The following is a 27,323-nucleotide window of genomic DNA, read 5'->3' as shown; positions in this document are numbered from 1 at the left end:
AAAGTGATGTATGGAAGTGAGAGCTGGACCATAAAGAAGGCTGATCGCCAAAGAATTGATGCTTTTGAATTATGGTGCTGGAGGAGACTCTTGAGAGTCCCATGGACTGCAAGAAGATCAAACCTATCCATTCTTAAGGAAATCAGCCCTGAGTGCTCCCTGGAAGGACAGATCGTGAAGCTGAGGCTCCAATACTTTGGCCACCTCATGAGAAGAGAAGAATCCTTGGAAAAGACCCTGATGTTGGGAAAGATTGAGGGCACTAGGAGAAGGGGACGTCAGAGGACAAGATGGTTGGACAGTGTTCTCGAAGCTACGAACATGAGTTTGACCAAATTGCGGGAGGCAGTGCAAGACAGGAGTGCCTGGCGTGCTATGGTCCATGGGGTCACGAAGAGTCGGACACGACTAAACGACTAAACAACAACAACAATATTGAGGCTACGTGCTCCCCAGATGATCCCATGGGCACCCATAAAGAAAGTAGTGGGGGATCCAAGCAAGCCTGTATAAATCAATCCATCCGGAAAATATTGAACATTTACAAATTATGTTGTACAGATAACATTGTTAGGGTTTGAATGGCTTTTATTGGCATAGAAAACCACTAGGCTAGATTATACCATAATTCGTTTGCAGAAGAAGCGAAACATTCTACCTGTGGAAAGTGTTTTCTTCACGTAATCCATACATTGCTAGCTTCTCCAATGGGTCAGCAGGGACAAGATTCTTAGATTTTTTATAATATGCATTCATTTCATCTGCAAGAGCTGCATATGGATCTTTCTGTTTACTGACAATGCGGCCAAAGTAGTTTGTGGCATCCACAATAAAAAGAGGGAGGATCTGAAAGAGGGAAAATACATGTGAAAAGGAGTGCTGCAACTTTAGCAAATAGGCACACCCCCAAGTCACTGGATTTAAATGTTTGTTTCAAATTCACCTGCTTCCAGCACTCTTCTTTTTCAGATTGCAATACTAACAAACAAGAAAACTCATACCAACATGTAAAACGTATCTTGTAATAAACATTCCAAAAGGTTTTGCCACATCCTTGCATGTGTAGAGGGTGCACCTCTCTCGTGTTCTGGCCTCGTTTCTGGCACTTTTAAGAAACTTCTTCTTCTTTTATTGTTTCCCTTCCCTCTCTTTCCCACATGAGCTGAGTCTCTGAGACCTAAACAACATGCAAGTGAAGGACCTCTGTATGTTTTATCCCAACCTACTAGAATTATACAGAATATGCAAGTAAAGAAAGTGGTCCATTTTAAGGAGAAAAGGAGGAAGTGAGAGGGACTGCATCCCCCCAAGGCTTCCTTCTCTGTATCCCCAATCAACAAACCTCTCAGCCAGGCTCTCTTCCAGCATTGGTTCCCCAAGTGAGAACAGTATCTTGAAAGAGGGCTGTGAGAGTCTGAGCCCCCTGACTGTTGCACTCTGCTCTGGAGCTTAAAATCAGACTGAGCGCTGCTCTGCCCTATTTTTTGTCTGATTGCAGCAGATGGATTGTTAACAACACAGATCTTCCACATTCACATCTAATTTGGGTAATATACTACAACAGTGATGACAAGGCCTACATCTATTTTGATTTATACATAGCAGCTTGCAACCATAGGTACTCCAAAAATTTGGGGGGAAATCTAAGCTACCTTCCTACAGTAACTAAAAAGGCTCCAGTTCCCCAGTGTTGCCTATTATGAAACACATTCCAGTTTCCAGAAAGAAAGCTGTTTACTTTTGCCAGCATACACAGCTATAAGGGAGAGGGGGAAATAATCTGTGAAAGATTTTCAGTGGAGGAGGAAAATTCATTTTATTATGTAAAATGAAGTTTGGGCAGGCAGAAGATCTGTGATCATAGAGGATCAAAAGAAATTATCTGGAGCTCTGATTCTTTCATGCTCTGGGGCCTGAACTCTCTTCCACCAGAAGATAGATACAGCATGTTTAAGATGCAAGAACGAAGCTGATCTACTAACTTACCGTTACATTTCCAGTTGCAGGCAAAGTTTCATTTGTTACCTTTTGTAGCATATCTATTTGTAAACTAACTCGATGTCGATCTGGACAGCGTTTCTTATCCCTGTGACAGAATAATGATAAAAAAAGAGTTCAGTATTTTAAGAGAACAAATGCCAGGAAGGTGACAATAATACAGGTGGCTGGTAAGAATACAGGTGACTCACTTACGCAGGGGTTATGGTCCTGGCACAAGTGAAAGCATGTAAAGTGGGGAATACCCTCTAAGCACCCTATAAACAAACAGGCAAACAAACAAATTTTTTATACCCCACCCATCTGGCTGGGTTTCCCCAATCACTCTGCGTGGCTCCCAACATAATATTTAAAACACGATAAAACATCAAGTAAAAACTTCCCTAAACAGGGCTGCCTTCAGATGTCCTCTAAAAGTAAGATAATTGTTTATTTCCTTGACATCTGATGGGAGGGTGTTTCACAGGGCGGGCACTACTACCAAGAAGGGCCTCTGCCTGGTTCCCTGTAACTTCACTTCTTGAAGCAAGGGAACCGCCAGAAGGCCCTTGGAGCTGGATCTCAGTGTACAGGCTGAACGATAGGGGTGGAGACGCTCCTTCAGGTATACTGGACTGAGGCCATTTAGGGCTTTAAAAGTCAGCACCAATACTTGGAACTGTACTCGGAAATGTATTGGGAGCCAATGTATGTCTTTCAAGACTGGTGTTATATAGTCTCAGCAGCTACTCCCACTCACCAGTCTAGCTGCCGCATTCTGCATTGTAGTTTCCGGGTTACCTTTAAAGGTAGCCCCATGTAGAGCACATTGCAGGAGTCCAAGTCACTCTCTCTTCAATCTATACCAAAAATACCATATCCAAAAATATCCACAACTAGAATTGAAGCTTTAGGGCTGGCAGGAGGATGGGGGATGTGCAGGAAAACATTACCCCCCCACACCAGCTATTAGGCTGAGTAGCATAAACAAAGCACGGCTGCACCTCTGGTTTATTCTGGGCTTCCTCCATCCTCACTGACATTGTCTTTGGGCTTCAGGGAAAGTCTCCTTGTGAGCCATGATGACTCTCCAGCTCTCTCCCGTGATTTCCGGGTTTGAATTATTTATTTCCAGGTGCCACACATATATGCAGTCATGGGTGAATCAATCATGCTTAAGTGGGGTGGCACCTGTAAATGGAATATGTTGGCCTGCTTTGTACTTAACAGTAAGCCCTAGCCAGAAATAAACCACAGTTTCCTGTGCAGTATGCCAGTACTCAATGCTGAAAGAACTTCACTCCAGCCCGCCTGTCTGCATCTGGAAGAGACAGACTATGAGGTTTCACTTAACACTACATAAGGCCCACTACTCATGGGATGTTTCTCTCCTTGGTTGACTTATAGTGATTTGTTTGGTGAGAAACAGACTCTGGGCATTAGCTCACAGGCAACGCTAAACCAAGCCTCACTGCTTGTTTCTTCCAGAGGCAGGCAAGGCAGAGCAGGAGCATCTGTGCACAAGTACTCTGGCTGATCGTGGAAAGCCATGATTTATTTCTGATCCTTGCTTACGGTTTCTTGCAAGAATGAAGCCAATGACAACCATCCCTATAACTGCCATGGAAAGCAGGGAAAAATTGCAGAATGCAGGACTCGCAAAACTCAAGAGCTGTAATTCCCAAACTGTACACTAGGGCATGCCGGTTCACCATGAGAAATAAATTCAGAAAAAAGACTTCTGTGAGCCCCAAAGTATGTTAACAGGTATTTTCTTACTTGCAAACTCCATATGCTTTAAGGTAGCGACAGAGAGGCCTTCCTTTCTTTCTGTCTTCTTTGGCCTCCAGCACTCCAGATGTAAAGTTGCATAATTCAGGTGGAATGTTGGTTTCTGTGCGTTTTAAATAATGCATTACTCCAACAGCATGGGATGCACTCTTTTCTGTCAACAGCAAGATAGATTTTGCATTTGGCTGTTCTTTTTCCAGAGACGAAATCTTCACAAGGGAGAGAAAATGCAACATTTGCCTTCAGTTTTTATTATCAGGTATTATAATGGGTGTTAACAACAACAACAGAAGTAAAAGAGGTGTACCTGCTCCAATAACCTTGCAACCAAAATTTTGACAGTGGGGCAGACAGCAGAGGGAGGGAAGCAAATGACAACATGATCAAAATTCCAGCAGATAGACTTGCATACTTAAAATTTAATTTTAGTTAGGAATAAAGCAGTTTAATCTAATGTCACTGAAGAAATAGGCCTGGAGGAAAACAGGTGAGTATTCTGGGAGAAAATGTTAGGAGGAATAAGACAACAGGAAAATCGCTTTGAGAAAAAAATTGAAGGAGCAAGAGTGGTGGAGCTGGAGGAATGAAGATCACAGGCAAAATCTTAGGATAAAGGGCGGGCCAGGAATCAAGGAGAGATTTTCTGTTTGAAATTTCCACAGTCAAAACAGTTCATTTGGTTTGTACAAACCTTTCCAACTGAGTTTTGGAAGTTATCAGACAAGCTGTATAAGCGTGCACCGAAAATTCTTGGAGATGCAGGAAAACTGAAATGAACGACCCGAGTTGCATCAGTAATTCCTAGGGTTTTTATGCAATCATCGGTTAAAACTGGAAAGCAAAACCAAAAAAAAAAAAATCATTCAAAGCCATTGATGCTGGCTGCAAGGCAAAACCAACATTTAGTCCCAAACCAACACTAAATGATTACTTCACTCCTAACCAACACATACTTCTCATCATCAGATTTTCAAGTTCTAGGAGGGCTCCTGCAAATCACTCTCCTATTTAAAATGACAATACTGGTAATGATAGAAAGCACCAATGTGGCAAGCTGTATAAAAATCATCAATCAGAAGCACTTGGAATAGCATAAAATGATGTAGACAGACAAGGAACTTTTCTATCATAATTTCCGTTTTTTAGTTAACTGATTAACCCTTAGTTTATGTTATGTTTTATGTTACATAAATTGCTATAATCTGCTTGATACCATGTTGCCCCAAGTCTGAAACTGGGCAAACCTTTGCAAGATACAGTGGTATCTCAGGTTATGAACTTAATTCGTTCTGGAGGTCCGTTATTTCATTTTAGTTTCTCGTTGAAGCCATTCACATTCCAAGTTATTTTTACATCCGTTGTTTACTTTATTAGTTTAACGATCTGTAAATTAATATTAACTTTTAAAATATGATTACTCTCAGTCAATATGAAATGTACACAATATATATTTATACTTTTATGTTTTCCTTAACCCCAATTCCTAGCCTTCCTCCGCTTCTGGAAGATTTCCTGTATCCTCCGCTCCTCCACCCAGCTGTTTTTTTACCTCCCAGTTCCTCTCTATACCCTCTTCAAAATTTATCTGCTTCTTCCCATGAAGTAAATCTTCTATTTCCTTTAAAGAAAAAGGAAATTCCCTCTTGAAATTCCCATCTGTGTACAACTGATTTTCCTCTTAAAGCCTCCAGTAACGGTTTGTATTTATCTCTTTTTCTTAGAAGCCTGGATGGAATGATTTTGTGTATAATTATATCTGTTTCGTGAAGTCTAAGTTTTTTCTTACTACTAGTTTGTAGGATTTTATCTCTCATTTCCATATTTACAAAAGTTACGAGGCAGTCTCCCAGCCAATTATTCATTTTAGCAACGCTGGATCTAATTCTAAAAATTCTCTCTATATTATGTGCCATCTCTTGCTCTTCCATTTTGAGCACTTCGCTAATTCTGAAACTATTTTCTGGTCTATCTGTTCATCCGGCTCTTCCAGTATTGATCTGAGTCTTAACATTTTCTCTCTTCTATGCATATCAATCATTGATATTGCATCTAAAACTACCACATGTGTTTCTTTCATTTCTACAATTTCTTTCTTTATTTTGTCTGTTTCTCCTTTCCGCTCTCTGTTCTCTTTCTGTACCTTCCTCACTCCCTACTCCAAATTAATTGTTCTGTCCTTCAATTCTTGTACTGTTTTTAACATCTCCATATTTTTAACCACTAACTCGTTCATTTTTCCTGTTAAATCTGTTACCATCTTAGCATTTTCATCAATTTTCATTCTCATCCTGTCAAGTTTTTGATCTGTAGTCCTAGCATTTTCATTCATCTCTTTCTTCATTTCTAAGATATCTCTTTTCAATCCCAAAATTAATTCTTTCATATCCATGTTCAAATCTGAGCCCGGGGTTGAGCTTCTTCTGCTAGGATTGGTAGCAGAAATTGTTGTTGCTAAATTTGTAGATTATTTATATTGGACATATCAAACCCAGTTTCTTAGCTTCAGTGATTGTTTTAACAAATTGAATTAATGAACTAATTGTATTGTTCAGTTTGTTCCACCTCTTACTGTCCTAGTAGATATAATCTGACAATCACCCCCTCATCAAGTTAATTTATACACTTAAATATCTTATAAAATTAAAATATTTATTATTTAAGATTTTAACCACTGAAGAGTATTAGTAGGCAATAGGAAATGATCTTACTGGAGAGGGGCAGTCAAGTGATCCAACAAACAAACAAAAACAAACAAACAAAGGGAGGGAAGAGGGGAATAAAAAAATGAAAAGTAATAATAATAATAATAATTAACAGAAGAGAACAGACAGAAGAGGACAGACAGCAAACCTGAAACAAAATTAAGGCACCTTTCACCTAGGGGAACACAGACCAGCAAAGAGTTTAAACAGGAAGGAAAAACAAAAGAAAGCGATTGTAAAAACAAATAGAAAGGATAAAGAAAAGAAGAGCGATAATATAGCAATCAGCACCATTATCTTTCCCATACCCCCATAAGTCTATTTGCGGTATTTATGAATACTGAAAAGTAATCCAAAAAAGAGACGTCTCAATTTGAAGAGTTCCAATTTTGTCCTCTAGGTGTCAGCGTTCCACTGTATCTTTCCTCCGATATGTTGTTTCCTTCTTTCTGTCTCTTAGTCTCTTCCTCTCTATCCCTCTTTTGTCTCTTTATCTCTCTCCTCATAAGTTAGTATCCAATTCCCACCCCCAGAAGGGGGGAGCAATTTACAACAGTGGCTCCCAGAGAGGAAGCAACTTGCAACAGTGACTCAACAGTTTTCCCTAATAAGTTCTCTTTAGCGTCTTTGGATTTCTCTTTTTAAAGTAACCCCTTTATCTTCAAACTCCATACTTAGCTCAGAAAGACTACCACTCAATATATTTAGTCCCACTCAATTTAGGAAGAAAAACTATGAAGAAGCCTTTTTTGGGAAACTACCAGCGTAGGCACACAAACACATTCATCTCACCAGGTGGTCCCATAAAACAACCTTGCCACGTTAAATTCAGCAAATTTAAACAGTTCCTTTCTACATAGGGTCTGGTTAAGCGCCCATAGCTGCCAAGTCTCCCGTATTCCCCGGGAAACCCCCGTTTTTCCAGCTGTCCCCAGCCGAAAAAATGGATTTTTTTTGTTTTCCCCCGGTTTATTCTGGCGCGGTGGCCATTTTGGAACTGGGCGGAGCATGCTCAGAAGCGACTTTTGATGCTGCTCTGCCCAGTTCCAAAATGGCTGCAGCACGACTTCTGGTGCGACGGCCATTTTGGAACTGGGCATAGCAGCATCAAAAGTCACTTCTGAGCATGTTCCGCCCAGTTCCAAAATGGCAGCAGCGCTACTTCCGGTCCGATCCTTTATTTTTCAGAGAGGAACTTGGCAGGTATGTTAAGCGCCAGACACAAATGCTGGGTTTTGGAGCAGTGTTAAAGTCTTTAAACCTTGTCATTTCTTCCCTCCTTCTCGGCTTTCTCCCCTATACACTGGTGAACATTCAATAAACTTCTGTTACGAGGGGATGTTCCATACTCCAATTTCTTTGTTTCTTATCCAGTATTGCTTTAATCTATGCTCACACTGCCAAACGCCAGTAAATATAATTCTTTCCTGACCTTGGTTTTCTTCGGGTACTATTTTCTAAATACCTCGGGATTGACCCCCCCTTTCACTTGTGCAGCTCCCCGACTGTTTGGCTAAACGAAGTTGTTCCAGTTAGTTTTTCCAGCCAAGTTATTAATTTGGCAGGTCATTATTGCCGCTCTTCAGAGTCTTCAGAGTTTAATCACACAAACCGGATATCTAAACACGTCGTTATTCTGTGGAAGTTCAGGCGCTGGGTCACACCGAAATCAGGCTTTCTCACCGGAGGGAGGGAACACTGTTACCGGCGTCCGTGGTCCCCTTCCCGAACCTCACGGTCCGCTTTTGGGAGACCTCCCCGACACCACAGCGAATCCTTCTAGGTTCTGGAAGCCCTCCTGAATCTTCTGAGGTGCCGTGAATCCTTACAACCCCCGTTTCACCCCTTCAGTGAGTGCGCATCTCTTGGAGCCCAAGAAACGTGCGACCAAAGTTGAACTGCGGCAAACCGGAAGTCTTTTCCAATGCTGCTACTCTACTCAACAGGAAACCGTTAGCTAGCCAGACATAAACAGAGATTTAAGCAAGACGATCAGGCAAAGGGAAACCAGCCTGGTCCAAATTGCATATAAATGCTTGTAGCTCAGCACTTTGCTCTAACCTTGAAGAATGAATTCCCTCTTCTACCTATTCTCCTTTCACTCCCTTTCCCAAGTGTGTCTCTTGTCTTTTTTTATAGAATCATGGAATTGTAGGGTTGGCAGGGACCCCAAGGGTGAGCTAATCCAACCCCCTGAAACACAGGAATCACAGCTAAATAATACCTGACGGATGGTTATTTTACTTGTGTAAAACCTTCAGGGTAGGAGAGGCAACCACTTTCAAAAGTCATAGAATCATAGAGTTGGAAGGCACCAAAGGGCCATCTAGTTACATTTCAAGGGAGTCCATTCCACTGTCAAACAGCTCTTACACGCAGAAAGTTCTTCCTAATGTATAGTCAGAAACTCCTCTCTCATCATTTGAATCTATTGGTTTAGGTCCTGCTTTCTGGAGCAGCAGAAAACAAGCTTGCTCCATCTTCCATGTGACAATCCTTCAGATATTTGATGGTGACCATTATATCCCTTCTCATAAGAATTGGTTTCCAGACCCTCAGTCATCCTCTGCACATGTTCATTTGTCAATAGCTTCTTGAAGTGGGGTGCTCAGAATTGCACACTGTAGTTTGTAAACCTGATGGCAAAACTCACCCCCCTTTATTTTTTTCTTTATGTGAGCCTCTTTGGGAGACAATAATTATCTGAACAGTTTAATAATAATATAGCAAATGATACATCTAATTAAATTTTAATGAAAGAGATTGAGTCACTATAGTTCTGACAAAGGTTTTAGAGTAAGCATATGTGAGAAAAACAATATATTTACCTAGTACAACATGTGTGCCAGAGCTAAATTTTTTGTTCCATTGCTCTAAAACATAATCAAAATGAAATTCGATGTCTGGGTGCATTTTCAAACAAAATATTGAAGTGCTCTCCACTGCCTAATTAAAAAAGAGAATGGTTTCAAACAATGTGGATTACAAAAGAAATGTATAATTACTGAACAATGCTCTGATTTAAAAAAACAAACTGAATTGAACACTGCTGCATTCAGAATTAAAAGCCTGGTCATGAGTAATCTTTTTTTTCTACGTTCTAAAACTTGGTCAAACTTGGTCCTCCAGCTGTTTTGGGACTACAATTCCCATCATCCCTAACCACTGGTCCTGTTAGCTAGGGATGGTGGGAGTTGTAGTCCCAAAACAGCTGGAGGGCTAAGTTTGGCCATCACTGTCTAAAGGGTCAGTTTCATTTAGCCCTTAAATGAAGGCTAAAGTGTCCCTGGATGATTATATTCATTTATATACAGTATCAAACAAATGCATGGCCTTTTGTGAAATAAGGAGACACAAATCAATTCATTTGGAATGCATATCAATTCCTTGGTAAGATCTTGTACCTATCAGCAGCAGTCAAAATGCTGCCTCTGTAAACTGTGCTGCACTGCTTGTGTTACCAATTTATGCTGTTTCAACCCAGCAGTGCCTTCCCTGTTGCCTGCCTTACTGCCTTGCAGCCCGAAGAAACATTCATCCCCTGCAGCAAGGAATCAACACAGTGACTTCGGTTGTTGTGGGAACACTCCACAAACAAGGCAAGGCTTTATCAGTCATAGCAGGACTTTTGTCCTTCCCTTCAGGGATGTTTCAGAACACAAGACAACCAAGGCTGGCCCCTTGGTCCTGTCCTCTTTCCTTTCCCCTTTCCTTTCCCTTCCACTTCTGAACTCCTTCCTCTTAGCCCCACTATCACCTGCTGGCTGCTGCAAAAAGGTACCAACTGAACAGACATGTGAACTCTCATTATCAGCAACTGCATTTTTTGAATCTCGTTGCCAAACTCCTACCTATTTTTTTTTTAATTCCTTCAAACTAAGATTACATGCCTTGGACAAAGCAGAGCTTGAGTGCAAGAAAACTTCTATCACCATAGATTTTTTAATCTTAGTTGCTTTTATCTCAAATTAAAGAATGATGAGATACGGGGTTTATTTTGAACAACTCAATGGCGCGCAGAGTCCTTCAACGCAAAAATCCATCCGAGTTAGCCAAAGCTTTCATTTCATCAGTATAATTTGTCAACAGTGCCAAAGCGGGGAGGATTGAAACTCCAAGCAGTGGTTTCAGAAGCCATGGGCAACCATCTCCTGCCTATTATTTTCCTTGTCTCTGTCTCTCTGACACAGGCACACCATTCTGCCACATTTTCAAGCTAGTTGAATTGCCCCCTCAAGTTCAATATTTATTTCTAGCAAACAAAATAATGTAACAACTTCAAAAGCAAAGGGTTTTTTTAATAGAGTTGTTTGCTGTATTCATGAGAGTGAAGGTACTCGGGGTGCTGTTATCAATCTTTGCCCTTTGAACCCCAGCTGTTTCTGTTTGCTGCTTTTGATTTTGCCTGGGCCAGGTACCTGGGGCCTGCCTGGACAGAGGGGTGTAGCATGTGAGGCAGCCCCATAGGCAGACAGTCCTGGCGCCGTCAACGTCTCTTGCCTGCCGCCCCTCATGTTTGATCTGGGCTCCTGTTGTGGAGGACCAGGGCCAGTGAGTGGCAGCGATGTGGGTGGGAGCTCAGCCAGTGCCTTAATCAGTGATCAGTCCTGCTGCTGGACTTGCATACAAAACACCCTTATCTGCTGATGTAGCAAAACATTGTCACCTGGAGTACCTGGGGTTTTGCATCCCGGCTGAGAAAGGAATATTTGGGTTCTGAGTTTTCACCCCACAATTCTTTTATATTGGCATTTTTGAGTAATGCAAGTCCAAAGTCATTAGTTGCTCAAGTGCCTAAAATCTCCAATTGGCCACTTAAGACTACTGATATCAGATTTGGAGTATATCTCACCCGGGGGGGGGGGGAGAGCAGTCCTTTTCTGGAAGTGACTAGCTTTTCCTGCTTTGAGATTCCCATATGACAACACTTCACATGTCTTATGCAAAGCTTTGAAAATGATAAAATAAGAAATGAAACCATTTCCTTTTGCAACACCCTCTTATTGCCTATTCAGCTATGTATTTATCCATTAACCTGGATAGAAAAGAGGAGAATCTTTCTTTCTAAACAATCTTTCTTTCTAAACAATCTGGACTGTATAGTTTAGGGGGAAATACCTTGTAAATTATATCTGTTTCTTCTGTGGAACTGGTGAAAATCAATGTTTTCTGAACATTAGTAGGAGTAAAGTCCAATGTTTGAAGTAAAGTAGAGATTCGGTCACACTCAAGGCAAAGCTGCACCACCTAGAGTCACATGTAGTTCAAATGTGTCAGGTTAAATTAAATCACTCTTTATAAAAGCCAAGTATTTCACTTCTGCTTCCCCCTTATGTTAGGGAATAAAAATACCCATGGCTTGTATCCAACAATGTTACCTAAATAGGCCCACTGAAACTGATGGACCAAGATTAGTCATGCCCATTAATGTCAATAGATCTATTCTGAGTAGGACTAGCACTGGATACAACTTTCTATAGGGAGATGCTGAATTAACCCTATTTAACATGAAGATGGGGTTCCACAATAGTTTGATTTATCCTTTTGTTTAATCAGCGCTTCTGGAATAGAAAATTCATGAAATTGTTCTGTGAAAAAATTATGAGCACCTCTCAATCTTACTTTCAAGTAACCTGCTCAAGAAACCATACATGTATAATAAGTGTTCTTATCCTCCTATTTTTGCACATCATAGCTAAACCAGCAGGTTTCATAGGAACCATTCTTGATGCTATTCTCAGAACTGAGGAAGTTACTCTTATTATAACCCTTAAAGTTTCCAGCTACTTAACAGGTCTGACCAACTGGATTTGTTCTGTACATAGCCAATCTCAACCTCCAAATTCCACTTAGTATTTTAAAAGCCACAATGCTTATAATTTGTGCCTGCAAGAGTTAGTGAAACTGTGCAGAGCCTAGTCTTCAATCCAAAAGCAAATACAGAATATAAGAGAGCTATAAAGCCCCTAATATTTTACCTGTTGCACTTTGCCATATATGGCAGCTTCTTCCATGGATGTGATCACAACATACGGATCATTCATGAACTCTTTGGTTAAGCGTTCTATGTTTTTGCTCCAGTGCCTTCCGATAGCAACGATCTGCTGAGGTGCAGATTCTTTCTCTTCAACGTTCAAGGCTGTTTTGTAATATTCTAGAATACTAAATATCTATAAAACAGGAATTAATATACATTATCTTTTCCATCTGCTAAAAGTAATACTATGGGTAAACTACAGGCAGAATTGGTGATGGGAAGACAGTTAACTTACTAATCAACTAGCTGCTTTGGGTGGAACTAGGTCTTTGAGTCACAGGCAATCCCTGGTTGCCCACCAGGAAGAACTTTTTAGCAATGTATATTTGATGTAAGCACTACTGTATAGTTACTATTTTTTGGGGGGGGGGGAGCACAATCAGCGCTAGGGACAACTATGATTGTATCTTTTTTATAATATTCTTTGAGTTCACATTATCTTAGCACATTTATCTTATGTGCAAAAACCCACACTTACTTCTATGCTGGCTTCAGCAAACAGCACGTCAATTTCATCAAGCACAAGATGGCAGAGCCTGAGGAACAGTAAGCTGTGATATTCAAGCAACCTCAGTAGGGTATATGGGGTTGTTATAAGGACCTCACCTGTAAGGAAGTTGCCACATTATTTGGTTGAAATCTCAACAAAAGCATAAAGTACCATCAAAAACTACTAGCCTGTAACCCAGTTACAGCCATGCTAGCTAATAATTCATGACCCAAGGGAAAAAAGAACCTGTTCTCTTGTTTATGAAAGCTTTCCTGTTATGTTACCTAGAATTGATTTGTACTCACCAAGTGCTATAGCTTAGTGACAAAGTAGGTGTTTTGCTATCAAAAAGTTCCACGTTCAAGAGCTGGCATCTCCAAGTGGGTTGAGAAGATTCGCATCAAACTCTGGGGAGCCACTGCTAGTAGGTGTAGACCGGGGTAGGCAACCTAAGGTCAGTGGGCCACAAGCGGCTCTTGGGGGTTGTTTAACCAGCCCATGAGCCGCCCCCAAACTGAGCTGCCTGTTTGGTGAGTCCCTGCGCGCTGTGCTAAATCGGCGCAGCGCAGTGGCTCGCTTCCGCGGCACCGGAAATGGCATCTGCGCAGGACGCAGACAACGGAAATCACGAGCGCGCAATCTGGCCCACGGAGGGATCTCCACTGGAGTGAACTGGCCCAGGCAAGGTAAACCTTGCCGATCCCTGGTGTAGACAATACTAAGCTAGGTGTACCAATTCTGTATTAAAAAGCTGCTTCCTGTTTCTAGGGCTACAGACAATTGGAAAGTAATAACCCCCTAACTTGCTTTATCAACTGGAACAAAAATCTGCATAGCAAGGTACAAATTAAGAATGTGAAATCCAATTAGCTATGATGAATTCAGCTTCTCCCCTCCTCTCTCTTTTTGCATAACACAAGTCAGGTGCCTAGTATACATGTCCTGGAAAACTGCAGTTAATTGGTTGTCTTAATATGGATTTTATAGTTCATGTGAATTGCCAATTTAAAGCATTATTTTTATTTTCGCTCTGTGGCACTGAAACTGTATAGGAATGATTTAGTCACACTTGTGACAGACCACTTTAATAAGTTAATGTTACTGTATGATTTTATACCATATTTGCATTTTCTATTTTGTTATTCCCTTATGATCCAGATAAATTTATTCAATCACATTTTCAGCATTAATGATCATGATATGCTTACATCCTCTTGGAATTCTTGTGCTCTGTATTTCTTCCTTATTCATTCCCAGTAAGAGCAATATTGGGTGAATAGGCCTGGAACAATGGCTGTAAGTTTCTAGAAATTCAAACACCAGTTCTGCTTTCTTCTGTCTTGGGCACAGGATTAATGCGACTGGCTATGAACACACACAAGACATCAATTCATACTAAGAGCAGAAACACTTCCATGAATCAGAAGCTTATCAGTCAGAAGATCTCTTAAAAAAGAGAACCCACTGCTCAAAATAATGCAAGCTAGCCAAGGTTTTTAAAATCCATGAAGGGAGTGGGGAAATCACACAGTGGTATAGACTCTGAACAGCCTTGTTTCTACAAAACTCCTCTCTCTCATTCAGGCCTGCTCTTTGCTGCATGCTTACTCAACCCTCCAAATGGCTTGCTGTACATTGCTGTACATAACCCTCATGAAGTGTGCACATTGGTTATTAATTGAAACATGCAAGGCTTCCTCAAACTCGGCCCTCCAGATGTTTTGAGACTACAGTTCCCATCATCCCTGGTCATGCTAGCTAGGGATCATGGGAGTTGTAGGCCAAAAATAGCTGGAGGGCCGAGTTTGAGGAAGCCTGCTATAAAGGATCAGCACACCGACTCCAGACAAACCTTTTGCCATTGCTCTCATGGAAGCTCCCTACTTCAGTCAGTCATTCTGCAGCTTATGGAGGGAAATGAGAACAATGGCAGGACAAAGCTAGTATGCTCATTCTCATTGCCCCCCCCCCCCGTACATATTTAGTTAATGCCAAATATACATGCCTGAAGAAGGCCTGCTGGGTTCTAGTTCCCCCTCCCTGCCAACCCCCTGCCCCCCAAACTAGAGGCATTTATACAGATAAAGTTTGATCCTTCTCTTTACTCTAAGCCATCCCTTAGGAAGAATATGTTATCACAACTTTTAAAAAGTTAATCTCATGTTCTATTGCTTGCAGCTAGCTTTGGATGAGCTGAGCCCATTCAAACATCTACTGCTCAGGGTCTCTAGATAGAACTATCTAGGCAGGCAACTGGTTAGCTTAGACATTCATATCAGAGGCTACAGCATTCCCACCTTCCCTATATTTCCTGCATTTCTAAGCGGCTCCTTAAGACATGGTTACAATGGACTTAACTATTTGGTTGGAAACTGAGATGTCTGTTGCCTCACATAGTCCCATTCAGAAGTGATGCACATTCAAATGCAGAGCCCACATCCAAAAAGCAACCACAGAAAGCACCACACATTCTGACTGCTTAATCCAAGCCTACACTGTTCCAAGACTTGGTTTCAACAAAGAAGGCATTTGGGCATAAACGGAATATCCTACTTACACCACTCCGAGCTGGCAGTGATACATAGCAACTTCTTGACTGCAAAAACGTAATAATTGGCAGAAGATATAGCAGTGGATCGTTTTCAGGAGAGATAATAACTGAATCACATCCGCGAGCTATTGGTGGCCACGAATAAGACTGTACATGATTAGGTCCTGGGAACTGATTCCTTAGAAGTTCCTACCAAGGGGGGAAATGCATCAACTGTATTTATGTATTTGCTTAAAATAGAAGAGTCGGTCTTAGGGAGATGATCAAATGCAGGTACATTATATACAGAGTCACAGCTTTCCTGTTAACAAGGGATCAATGTGAGTTGCTTCCTGCAGAATCTCCGTGGAGATCACCACCTGTGTATGGGCACAGGTGACCCATTACAGATGTATACTGATTCACTGGATGACAGCCTACATATTTCTGTACAGCATGTGGTTCAAACAGTCTGGGTTATTGAATATTCTGTATATGAGAAATCAATACAGCATTAAGGGGTGGCAGGGGTTGGAGCAGCACCAGCTATGGTCAGGACCAAGTTTTAAGCAGATACAGTTGTAACTATTTATAGTCTTGGAAAACAATTCCCTGCCAAGCTAACAAACAAATTCCACTGAAACAAGCGGCACCTGAGTGCAAATGAGCACACAGTTGTAGCCTTAATTACCAATTAAACCTTTTTGAGTTGCTCATCAGATCTACTGCTAACAAATGGGTAAAAATCAATAAGCAATGCAATTTCTGGGTATGGGCTGCATCGTATTTAAAATGCATTACTTCCACCAGCATAAAATGTATTAAGGCGGGGTGGGCAGAGTATCAACAGCTAGCTTGCTCTGCTGTGCAAAGCTTCATGTTGGTTGTTCAGAGATAGTAAATTGCCATATCTAAGGGATTAGGACACATTACAATGTGTCACTTTGAACCATTTCATCCTCTTGGTCATCCTGTGAGGCTGCTTAGTGCAAGGTGCTTGCCCATAGCTATCTAGTGGGCTTCATGGTAAAGCAGCAATTTGAAACTCCCAGGGCAATCCTACAGGACAATCCCTACTCAAAAGCAAGCCCCATCATGTTCAATGGGACTTTCTTCCAGTTAAGTGTGTAGGATTGCTGCCTCGGTCTTCCATATCCTCTTCCAAAATTGATATTCAGCTTTGTGGTGACCTCAATGAATTACTGGGATTCTATTATGCTGAAGATGGCAATAGAAACAAGTGCTATTTTTAGAGCATGCTCAATTTCAAAAAATAATTTAGAGCTTTCAGTATTAAATAAAATACACAATCCATGCTTTTCTATATCGTATAGTGAATATTACCTTTTTCAGAGTTGGAAATAGTGGTGCTGTTTCAAGAGATGAACATGGTTCCATTTTTTTATTAAGGACAGCAGGACGAAATGCACCGGTATTCACTTGTAACTTCTAAAATTAAAGGTAACAATCACAAGTCTTGCAACAGACAGGATACATGATGATTTGCATTAAAATGTTCTCCCTCACTGCAAATGGTTTCATATTTTTTTTTGTTTAGGAAAAAGCACAAAACAATTTATGCCTTTTATGGGATCACTAAGATTTCATGAATACCAGTGCTATAATTAGGACTCTAAAAGATATTCAATCTTCAGCTATCAAATTCTAAGATAACCCCAAATTGCTTCCTATTTTCAAATAGTCCTCCTGTTCCAATCTGGAAAGCACATTATTAGTTGACAGTTTTGAGATCATCCAGAACTTTGTGAAATAGGTGACTGTGTAGCAATTTCTGAAGTGGTGGGTACACCATGTATCAATTCAAAAAACTAGATAAACAAACCAAAATTATAAAAGCTCATTTATATATTCAAATGGCACTAACAGTCCAAAAGTGTTTATGATCTGCCAAAAGCAACAGTTAATTGAAATACCTTTGTCTCATCTTGTCCATCAACAGCTTTCAAAGGATTTAAAAATTGTAGAAGCCTGAAAATATACATGTTTGCTTTTTTAAAAAGTTTGTCACCACATGCCAACTTAACAGCTTTTATTTATTACACTTTTATTCAGCCCTTCTCCCAAAGAAATCAGGATGGCATTTAACATAGTTTGCTGGATCAGGACAATGGCCCGTTTAGTCCAGCATCCTGTTCCCACAGTCGCCAACCAAATGCCTGTGTGAAATCAAGGAACCAAACTTGAGCATAAGAGCACTCTCCTCTCCTGTTATTTCCAGCAACTGGTCACAGCTGCCAAGTATCCCGTTTTCGCTGGGAAACCCCCTTTTTTCCTACCGTTTCCCGGCGGTCTCCCGTATTGGTTATTCTCCCGTTATTCTCCCTTAAATTCGCTCCTGCCGGCGGCCATTTTTCTGCTACCGCTTTTCCCTTTTATGGGCACCAGAAAATGGCGGGGCCGGCGGCAGAAGTCACTTCTCCGCATGTCTGGAAATGCGTAGACGCAACTTCCGGTGGCGCTTTGCCCTTCTATGGGCACCAGAAAATAGTGGCGCTGGTGCCGGAAGTCGCTTTTACGTGTTTCCGGTCATGCGTAGAAGCAACCTCCGGCGCTGGCGCCATTTTCTGGTGCCCATAGAAGGGCAAAACGCCACCGGAAGTTGTGTCTACGCAACTTCCGGTGTCGTGCAGCTGCCGATCCCGGATTTTTTCGTCCAGGACTTGGCAGGTATGCAACTGATATTCGGAAGCATTACTGCCTCCAACTGAGGACATAGAGCAAAGGCATCATGGCTGGCTGAGAGGTGATGACCTTGGCCAATCAGTCAGGGAGCTTCATGGCTGAGCAAGGATTTGCATCTGGGCTGCTCCAATCTATATTTAGCATAAGGAATAGACCGCTAGGCTAGTATCAAATAATAATGCTTGTTTTGATTTGATAAACTAAGTATCTTGAATATCTTTTTAGCAATTAAAAACATCCATCAGATACCAAGTCAATTTCACCCAAAACATTTACTGCATTCCCCATAGCAGACACTCTATCTGTTGATTGCCTCAGTGCTTAGTTACATCAGCTCTATGGGAGGGTCAGGGCTGCTAGTAAGCACAAATTTTGACTGATGACTACCACCAGCAAAAATATGAGGAATTGTATTCAACCAAGTTGTACTCAGATCAGACTCACTGAAATTAATTAGCACTGTACAACAAACCTCAGTCCCTGACTTTCAGTGATAGAATTTAGTTAGAGACAACTCAGTTAAATCTGGCTCTAAGTAATGAGCCATATACAAGAGTGAAAGTTATAAACATTGCAGACATTGGAGATCTGCTTTGCTTCTTCTTGCCTGACCTATTAATATAACAAAATGTTCATGTTTCAACTCAGCATCTGATGAAGGAGGTTTCTGCCTATGGCAGCTTATGCCATTTTATAATAAAAACACTTTTAAAAACTCAGGCTCAAGGTAGCATTTCCATTTATGTAGTATTTGTATAAGTTCAAAAGGAAGATAAAAGAAAACTTACTTCACACCAATATTTTTCTCATAAAGATCTTTCTCCAGTTCTTGTGTTTTAGTAGTTTCCTTACATAAGGTGCTAAAATGAAATACACAATCATTTGATAAAACTTTACTTATGACTATAAAAATACTGGCTGCATGTGGAATATATGTGAACTGGGGATTTTTTTTGGGGGGGGGGGTCCTTACATGACACTTATTATACAAAAACATGATAAACTTGAATAAGATAATTATCTTATCTTCACAAATATGCCAGTAGAAGACATGCCTTATTCCCGTGCAGGAAAGTGAACAAATGAGTCAAACTACTTACAGTGGTACCTCGGTTTACAAACACAATTGGTTCCGGAAGTCTGTTCTTAACCTGAAGCGTACTTAACCTGAAGCGAACTTTCCCATTGAAAGTAATGGAAAGTGGATTAATCCATTCCACATGGTCCGTGGAGTACTTAAACTGAAGCGTACTTAACCTGAAGTGAAATTTCCCATTGAAAATAATGGAAAGTGGATTAATCTGTTCCAGACAGGTCCGCGGGGTACTCAACCTGAAGTGTACTTAACCTGAGGTATGAGTGTAATTGGTTCTGGAAGTCCGTACTTAACCTGAAGCGTACTTAACCTGAAGCGAACTTTCCCACTGAAAGTAATGGAAAGTGGATTTATCCGTTCCAGACAGGTCCGCGGAGTACTTAAACTGAAAGTACTCAAACCGAGGCGTACTTAAACTGAGGTATGACTGTACATTTAAACAGATTAATTGTGCTCTAAAATTGTCAATCAGCAAGTTTATTTTTATTTTACATATAGGTTCAGCCCCTTGCTAAGGGAATAAGAATAGAAGATTTAGAGGTGAAAACAAACCTGTCTGCTTGTATATCCGCCTGCAAGGAAACAGTTATGCCTTGTTTTAAAGGAGGAACCGGCACCATTACAGCCTAAGTAAGCAGACAAAAACATCCCAGGGTTATGTTAGTTATGACCTAGGAAACAGGGCACCTCCGTGTTTCTGGCTGGAGCTACTTCACTACAGGACTAGAATGGAGAGTAAGGCACATTGCACTGCTTTGGAACACAGTAAAACACAGCCTTTCTCACCCACAACACAAAATACATCTACAAGCGATTCTAGCAAGCTACTCTTCTGTCCCTCTATTGCAGCATCAGTAGCAATATCTCAAAGCCATGCGGCTCAGTTGTGAAGTTGATTTGCAACTAACCTTCACCATCCTATCTACACACACACAATTTGTCAAAGAAGAAAGCACTGAATACTTGGTGTGACTGCTCCTTCTTGGATTAGTGTTTGGAGGACTCCAAGGCAACCATGGGATAAGCCCCCCCCCCCACCGAGATAGACAGGTCATATGACCAAGAATACTTTAAAAGGTATTCCTCCAGCTCCACCTGCTTTTCTGAGCTTCTGATTTGTTGGTCACCAGTTATGAATGAAGTGACTAAGAACAGAGTAGCAAAACTAGGACTGGGATCACACAAAACACTAAGCTGTGATTAATGTAAAGCCAAGGTTTATAAATCAACAACAAACCATGGCTTGTAAGTATGGTTTGTCCACAGTTCAGGACAATGGCATGAGAAGAATGAGGGCCTTAACTCTTTGCCCCGACTGCCCCCAGCCTAATTACAATCAGACACCTCCCCAAGAGCGAAAACAAATCTGGAAGCATTTGGGAAGTGGTAGGGCACGTTGAAAGGCGAACCACTTACCAACATAGCTGCCAAGTTATCCCTTTTTTAAAGGGATTTTCCCTTATGCTGAATAGGCTTCCTCGCGAGAAAAGGGAAAACTTGGCAGCTATGCTTACCAACAGTCATGTCACAAGCACTGTGTAAGAGCAGTAACATATACAGGTGAATCTGTACCCACATACCTCAAGCAATGCTCAAAGCACTGCAGTGAGCCAGTTCCAACTTTTCCAAAGTATTACTTGAATAGTAAATAACATATTTAATTTTAATTAAATAATATATAACTCGTGTTTGCTGCCCTTTTCAGGCAAGCCACTTTTCTCTTAAGGATTTTACAAATCTTCAATTTCAATCCCTTGTGAAAAATGCTACAATCACTCACAGACTCTGTTTCTTCACTGGCTAAATCAGTTTCCTGCAAATTATTGCAAGTTGTTTTTTTAACATCATCAGAAGCAGAAGCACCTAAAAGAAATAAAATGTAGTATGTTCCATTATTCGCTTAAAGTGTAATAATGCCAATTTGAGACATGAGCATATCAAGCTTGAGTTTTCTTCGCTATGTAAGTTTCTTTTACTTTGTATTTTATTGGTTTTGTTAAAAAGTGCAAACATAATAAAAAATATAAACCATAAAGTGTCACAGCCTGGAAGGACAAAAGTACAAATATACAGTGTAGCTCCAAAGGGATAATAATGTATTGACTTATACAAAATTCCTTTTACAAATAAAAGTATTTTCCACCTGTAACATTCCATCATTATTGAGGAAAACGGTTCTCTGAAGTCTTAGTTGTGCCAGACATTTCCATATACTGGTGACACATATAAGAAATAAAACTATGACATACAGATAACAATAAAAATAAATCATTTGAGCAGTTCCTTTAGCTATTTTTGTTTATGACATATTTTTTCAAGAAGGGCAGTATGCCAAACCCTGGAGTACCAGCAATCCAAATTATTAAGACGGAAGATCTTCCAGATTTGGGAATTTATGTAAGTTCTTCACTTTTCAAATCTCATTTGTTTCCATACACAGTTTCAAAAGGTAGAAGGATGGAGTAACTGTCTGTGTGGTTATCAAAGAGATCTCAACAAACACTTTATCAAAAATTCAGCCACCTTTGAGCAGTCACATTAATCACATCGAAGCTTTCATTGGTTGAGAAGTATTGGTTGAGGTTTCCTCTTTTTTAGGTTCTTTTATCAGTAACAGTCTGCGGAGCACAACAAGATGGTGCTGCTTACTAACTTCAGGGTCATTGCCAGTTACTGAGGGACAGGGGCAAGGTGAGGTTGGTGGCAGATAGGAGCATCTGACTGGCTCTGCTGCTATACCTGCACTGACTGCCATGCCCCTCCTCTGGTGAATGACAGCCGTTCCAGTACTGAGAAGCCAGGTGAACAGCAAAGCCCCACCCCATGGATCTGTACTATGCCAATATGTGTGCAGACTGGATGGAGGGAACAAGTGGGATAGGAGCTGTAGAGGAAAAGCAGCAAGGAGAGGAAGAGCTGAACACCCTCACCACTATTCTCCATCCCGTCTATTCATTTGGGAAGCAGATCTGTCATACTCACATGTTTCAAAAGCCTTTGTTTCCTTGGCTTGCAACAACATTGGCCACAGAACAAGTGCAGGATTGATCTCCTCTGAAAGAGGCTCAAGGCTTAATGGTGTTTCTCTTTTCTGGTCTTCCACAGCACTAATTGTTGTACTGTTCAGTGCCTCATAGAAAGCAAACTTTTTGGCAACAAGATCATCATTCACACATATCTAGGAAGAAAACAGGTTTCATGCATGTGAAGATTTAGCACAAAGGGGACACATTTTTACTAATGGCAGAGATAAACATTACTAACATAATTTGGGAAATACCTGAAATAGTTTTATAAGGCAGCTACTATCACCTAAAGTAGCCTGCCAAGTGCACAAAGAATCTCCCCATCAGCTGCGGCATAAGGGCAAACCATGCAATTCTATTAAGCCACAGGGGCACAGCTTTTTTCACCCAAAAAACTGAATCCAGAACTGACCCACCTACTGCGGGTCTGGTTCTAGTCTACCTGCCAATGCTTGTGATTTTTTTGCCTGTGTCCTAGCATCCTTGCTCCCATGAACTTTGGACCCTCGGAGGCTTCGGGCAGGAACCCCTTCTATCAAAAAAGCAAGTCATCACCCTATACAACCCCATCTATCATTTTAAAGGATCTACTTTTTAAAACATATACAAAAGAGGTGCATATAAGAAGGGAAGCTGAGTGGCAGAATGCTATTCCCCATTAGTAGAGAGGGACAGATGCAGCCACTCACCCTGGCAAACTGGGTTTATGTTTTAAAATGCGGTACTATACACAAACAGAATTGTAAAGATGACTGGCTTACCTTTTCTTCCTTTATTGTGACATAGAGATCAACATCAAAACTGTCTTCTTCAACAGCACATAACTTGGCCTCCACCTTGGTGGTTGCTAGAAACAGAAACAAATGGAGCATTAATTAGGTCTTCTAACTTCTACATTTCCCCACAGTAGGTCTTTCTTGATTAAGCCAAATGGATGAAATATCAGAAGGGAGGCTACAACAACTGATTTTCTACACTCTTGCCAAAGAATCAAAAGGTATAAGCAGCCCCTTGACTGAAGTAAGGTAATGCAATAAGCAAACGTTTTGGGAAGCCATTAATGAATAGTTAACCCGTTAGAAATGAATCTCAAAATATTTCATCAGTTTTACTCCAGTGAAGCTAGAAATAGATACATTTTATTTCTGTACATATGTAAGTCAAGTTGCTAGACATTTGCAGGCAAGATAACACTTTAAAATCCTATGATGTGTGTGTAATTACAACGTGGTTGAATTCCAAAAAGTTTATTACCATTCAGCATTAAAGGATCTCCCTGTTGTGACATCAGAATAATGACACTGGGGTTATGACAATTCTGCCTGGCCAGTGGGCTTTGAACCTGTTAAACAATTAATTTGTGAACTGCTAAGTTTCAGCAAGTAGGTATCATTTTTAATACGTTTTTTTACACAGGTTGGATGGCCATCTGTCCTGGATACTTTAGCTGTGATTCCTGCATTGCAGGGGGTTGAACGAGATGACCCTTGGGTCCCTTCCAACTCTACAATTCTATGAATTACCAATAATGCTGCTTTCCTGTTATTCTGATTTGTACCAAACATTAAGTACACTAATAGTCTTTACTTCAGACACAGTTATCTAAAGAAGACATTGAAAGCTGCCTTATACTGTACTGAGTCAACCTGTTGGCTCATCCAACTCCTTCTCCAGTGACTGGTTCACTGGTGGCTCTCCAGGGTTTCAGACAGGGATTTCCCTTAGCCTTGCCTGGAGATATTAGAACCTGGACATGGAACCATCTGCAGATAGTCAGCTGTTCTGCAACTCAGCTACAGTCTCCAAACCCAGCCTCTCGGTGGAATTTTTAAAAAACCTAAGCATTTTAACAGATTAGCCTATACATTTGGAATTATATAATATGCTATTCCTTATGTTTTCTTACCATTCAGGAGATTTTGGAAGTAGTGGATAGCTGCTATATCCCAGCGGTTGGCAGGGCTACAAAAAAGCACACATGACTTACTTTACTGTGGCACTGTTATAAGCATATAAATACATATTATACATTTGTGAAGTACTCTTTCACTTCAAAATGTTTCTCAGAGAATGAAAGAAACTGGAAAGATATGAAGTCTGCTTCAGTGACATTTATACCAAGAAATATGGGGCCCTAGAATTATAAAATGGGAAATTTTCACAGGCTCTCCTTGTAGCTACATTGAAGGTCACCCAAATTACAAGTCCTAATACTTGTCCTACAGAAACCCAAAATAATATAGAATGCTTTTACATAATACCTTGCAAAATGTACTTACACTGTCTTAGCAATGTCATTATAGTAGTCGACACGCAGTGTGACCGGTTTTGTACCATACAGTCTAAATTTTATTGCTCTGTAGGGTAATCTCATAAATGATTCCAAGGCAACACAAATCCTGAAAACATAATTTCAGAAAAACAAGCCCTTTAACATTAATTAATACTTTATAAGCTAGGGGTAGCTAATGTGGTGCCGTCAGGATGTTCAGAACTACAATTTCTACCAGCCAGAGCCAGCATGGCCAATGGTCAGGAATAATGCAACTTGTATTCCAAAACGTTACAAGGGTACCACAATGGCCACTCCTATTATAAACAAAGCACAAATTGTAAATAACACAGTATTGCTTGTCGTCCTTGATAGGCTGACAACGTAGTCTGTCTGTTGTTACAGTAAGCCCGGAACTTACTCAGGGCTACCTTCCAGGGATTGCACCTAAAGCCAAAATCGCATATAGTAAAAACCAATTGGGTTCAATGGCAAGTAGGATTGCCAAAGTCATTTTTCCTGGAACTCCGCCCCTTTTATTTTTATTTTGTCATGTGCTTAAAGCTGAATGCGCACAAGTTAAATGTGCGTAAGTTGTGGGCTTACTGAGTGAAGTGAATGTGAAGAAAGATTAAGACAAACTTGCCTCGGACCAGCCTGCAAGTTATAGGTTCAGATTAAATTTGAATGTAGGATTTTCAACTCCATACACTTTGGTCTATCAGAAGGATCACACAAACTCAGTGGGCATGTGTGATAGAACATGACGTTAACCTTCTGATCATACCTTCCAGGTTCTAGAGGGCTTGCTAGTCCCAGGTTGCAGTACTCTCATTGTGTATACCCTTTGCCCTTAGTATAATTAGAACATACCGGTCTGTTTTCACAGGGACACTCTTGGCATAATCCACAAGGAAACACTCAGCAATGTAATAATCTGTACATGGTATGATTGATTTAACAACAGCTCTGCACCAGGATTTCATTTCCTGACAATAAACAACACAAACCTGAAAAAGAAACATCCATTCTCATTTGACACAAACTCTACATGAGATTAGCAGACAATTGATGGAATCAAACCAATAGGGGAAAACTACATGTAATGTGCTATATATTTCATGCTTTATATTTCATACAGTGCCCCAAAGGTGGCAGAAATATGACAATCTATCTAGAAAAACTTCCAAAAGTAGCTAAACCCAAATATAATAAAATATACTATATAATATTATAAGCAGAGGCTGGATGATCATTTTAGCCGAGTCCTGCATTGCTGTTAAAGTCATCCAGTCCTTTCACAAAAGGTTGCCAACGAGGTTCACTCATAATAGAACTACTGAAATTAATGAACCAAAGGAAGTCATGTTCATTACCTTCAATGGGTCTCCTCTGAGTAGGACTAGCACTGACCTAATATCCCAACACTAACCTCCCTTCCCCCCTCTTCAAATTCATATCCAGTAAAGCAAATAAAGTACATAAAATTACCTGGCCCTCTTCCAATACCGATGGCTTGATATCATCCACATATCTGTGGAATTTATTATAGAACAGATTCATTTCAGATTGAAGTTCTTTATATTCCATTTCGTTTTCTACAATACTTCCACCTCCTTTTATGTAGCCCCAAAAGCACCATGGATTTTCAATCTAATGAATAAGTAAGCCACAGTTAGAGTCCTATGAAAACACTGCAAGGTTTATGCTCAGAAATATTATTATTATTATTATTATTTATTATTATTTATACCCCGCCCATCTGGCTGGGTTTCCCCAGCCACTCTGGGCGGCTTCCAACCAAATATTAAAAACTGAATATTAAAAACAGTACAGCATCAAAATGAACATTCATATGCTAAAACTTGTCAAAAAGCCACAATACCTTCAATATAAACACTTCAAACATTTTCTTTCTTCAATTACTTTTTCAATTACTGTACATCAAAGAGATTCACACGCTTTATCTATACCTCTGAAAAATACAACAAAATAAGAATTTAAACTGCTTTTACATAATGACATTCCTTTAAAAGTAACTTTCAACCTGAGAAAAACCAGGCCACAGTCCAGGTGCTTTTCTTCCTTTTAGAAATGCAGTGGCCCAATAACTAATATAGCTCCAACTCCCCTAGAAGTTGAGCCTAGGTGTGCAATCAGTTGAACAAACAAACAAACAAACAAACAGGCCAACCAATCAACCAACCAACCAAAAGGGCAGTACAGGCTTCTCTTTGCCAGCTTTCTCTGGAGCAAGGAATACAGACAGCTTAATCTACTTTATACAGTTATTATAAGCATAAAACATGTTGAGGATCACCCCGGTCCACTGCCCTGCTTTCCCTGAAGAAAGGGAAAGGTAGCAAAAATATATACTACTGCTTTAATGATACAGTGGTACCTCTACTTACGAATAACTCTACTTACGAATGTTTCTACTTACGAATGGAGCTCCGCCCGCTATCTTGGATGCGGTTTAGATAGGATTTTTTCCACTTACGAATTTTTAGATAGGGTTGCTTCTACTTACCCCTCGCCACCTTCCCCCCTCCCCCACAAACTTCCCTCCTTTGTTTTCTCGACTTCTGTTTTCACTTCGACTCAAATTTTGTAAATATAATCGATCACTTACATATATTCTCTGCATGCATTCTGTCTTCCCTATATTCCTCTATCCCTCTTGTCTTATATCCCCCACT

At 40.5% G+C, this 27,323-nt stretch overlaps 1 protein-coding gene across 1 annotated transcript in view; it reads right to left on the bottom strand.

The window, feature by feature from the left end:
• Window positions 1-26,758, bottom strand: part of TDRD12 (tudor domain containing 12) — a 31,995-nt gene extending 5,237 nt beyond the window's left edge. Inside the window, exons 1-22 of the mRNA XM_060276100.1 lie at window positions 26,510-26,758; window positions 26,116-26,277; window positions 25,498-25,634; window positions 24,632-24,751; window positions 24,259-24,314; window positions 23,114-23,199; window positions 22,309-22,504; window positions 21,107-21,189; window positions 19,879-19,952; window positions 19,019-19,090; window positions 17,462-17,516; window positions 16,872-16,976; window positions 15,555-15,737; window positions 14,206-14,362; window positions 12,986-13,113; window positions 12,449-12,640; window positions 11,589-11,717; window positions 9,299-9,416; window positions 4,460-4,599; window positions 3,757-3,977; window positions 1,987-2,086; window positions 659-846 (exon numbers count right to left, since the gene is read on the bottom strand). Coding sequence (XP_060132083.1) covers window positions 659-846; window positions 1,987-2,086; window positions 3,757-3,977; window positions 4,460-4,599; window positions 9,299-9,416; window positions 11,589-11,717; window positions 12,449-12,640; window positions 12,986-13,113; window positions 14,206-14,362; window positions 15,555-15,737; window positions 16,872-16,976; window positions 17,462-17,516; window positions 19,019-19,090; window positions 19,879-19,952; window positions 21,107-21,189; window positions 22,309-22,504; window positions 23,114-23,199; window positions 24,259-24,314; window positions 24,632-24,751; window positions 25,498-25,634; window positions 26,116-26,277; window positions 26,510-26,533 — 2,726 coding nt within the window. The 5' untranslated portion in view covers window positions 26,534-26,758. The remainder of the gene's footprint in view (window positions 1-658; window positions 847-1,986; window positions 2,087-3,756; window positions 3,978-4,459; window positions 4,600-9,298; window positions 9,417-11,588; window positions 11,718-12,448; window positions 12,641-12,985; window positions 13,114-14,205; window positions 14,363-15,554; window positions 15,738-16,871; window positions 16,977-17,461; window positions 17,517-19,018; window positions 19,091-19,878; window positions 19,953-21,106; window positions 21,190-22,308; window positions 22,505-23,113; window positions 23,200-24,258; window positions 24,315-24,631; window positions 24,752-25,497; window positions 25,635-26,115; window positions 26,278-26,509) is intronic.
• Between the last annotated feature and the right edge of the window lie 565 nt (window positions 26,759-27,323).

Source organism: Zootoca vivipara, chromosome 6, assembly GCF_963506605.1.
Source record: "Zootoca vivipara chromosome 6, rZooViv1.1, whole genome shotgun sequence".
In the NCBI taxonomy this organism is placed as follows: Eukaryota; Metazoa; Chordata; class Lepidosauria; order Squamata; family Lacertidae; genus Zootoca; species Zootoca vivipara.
The sequence above is the reverse complement of the archived record's forward strand: the minus strand, read 5'-3'. Positions and strand labels throughout refer to the sequence as shown.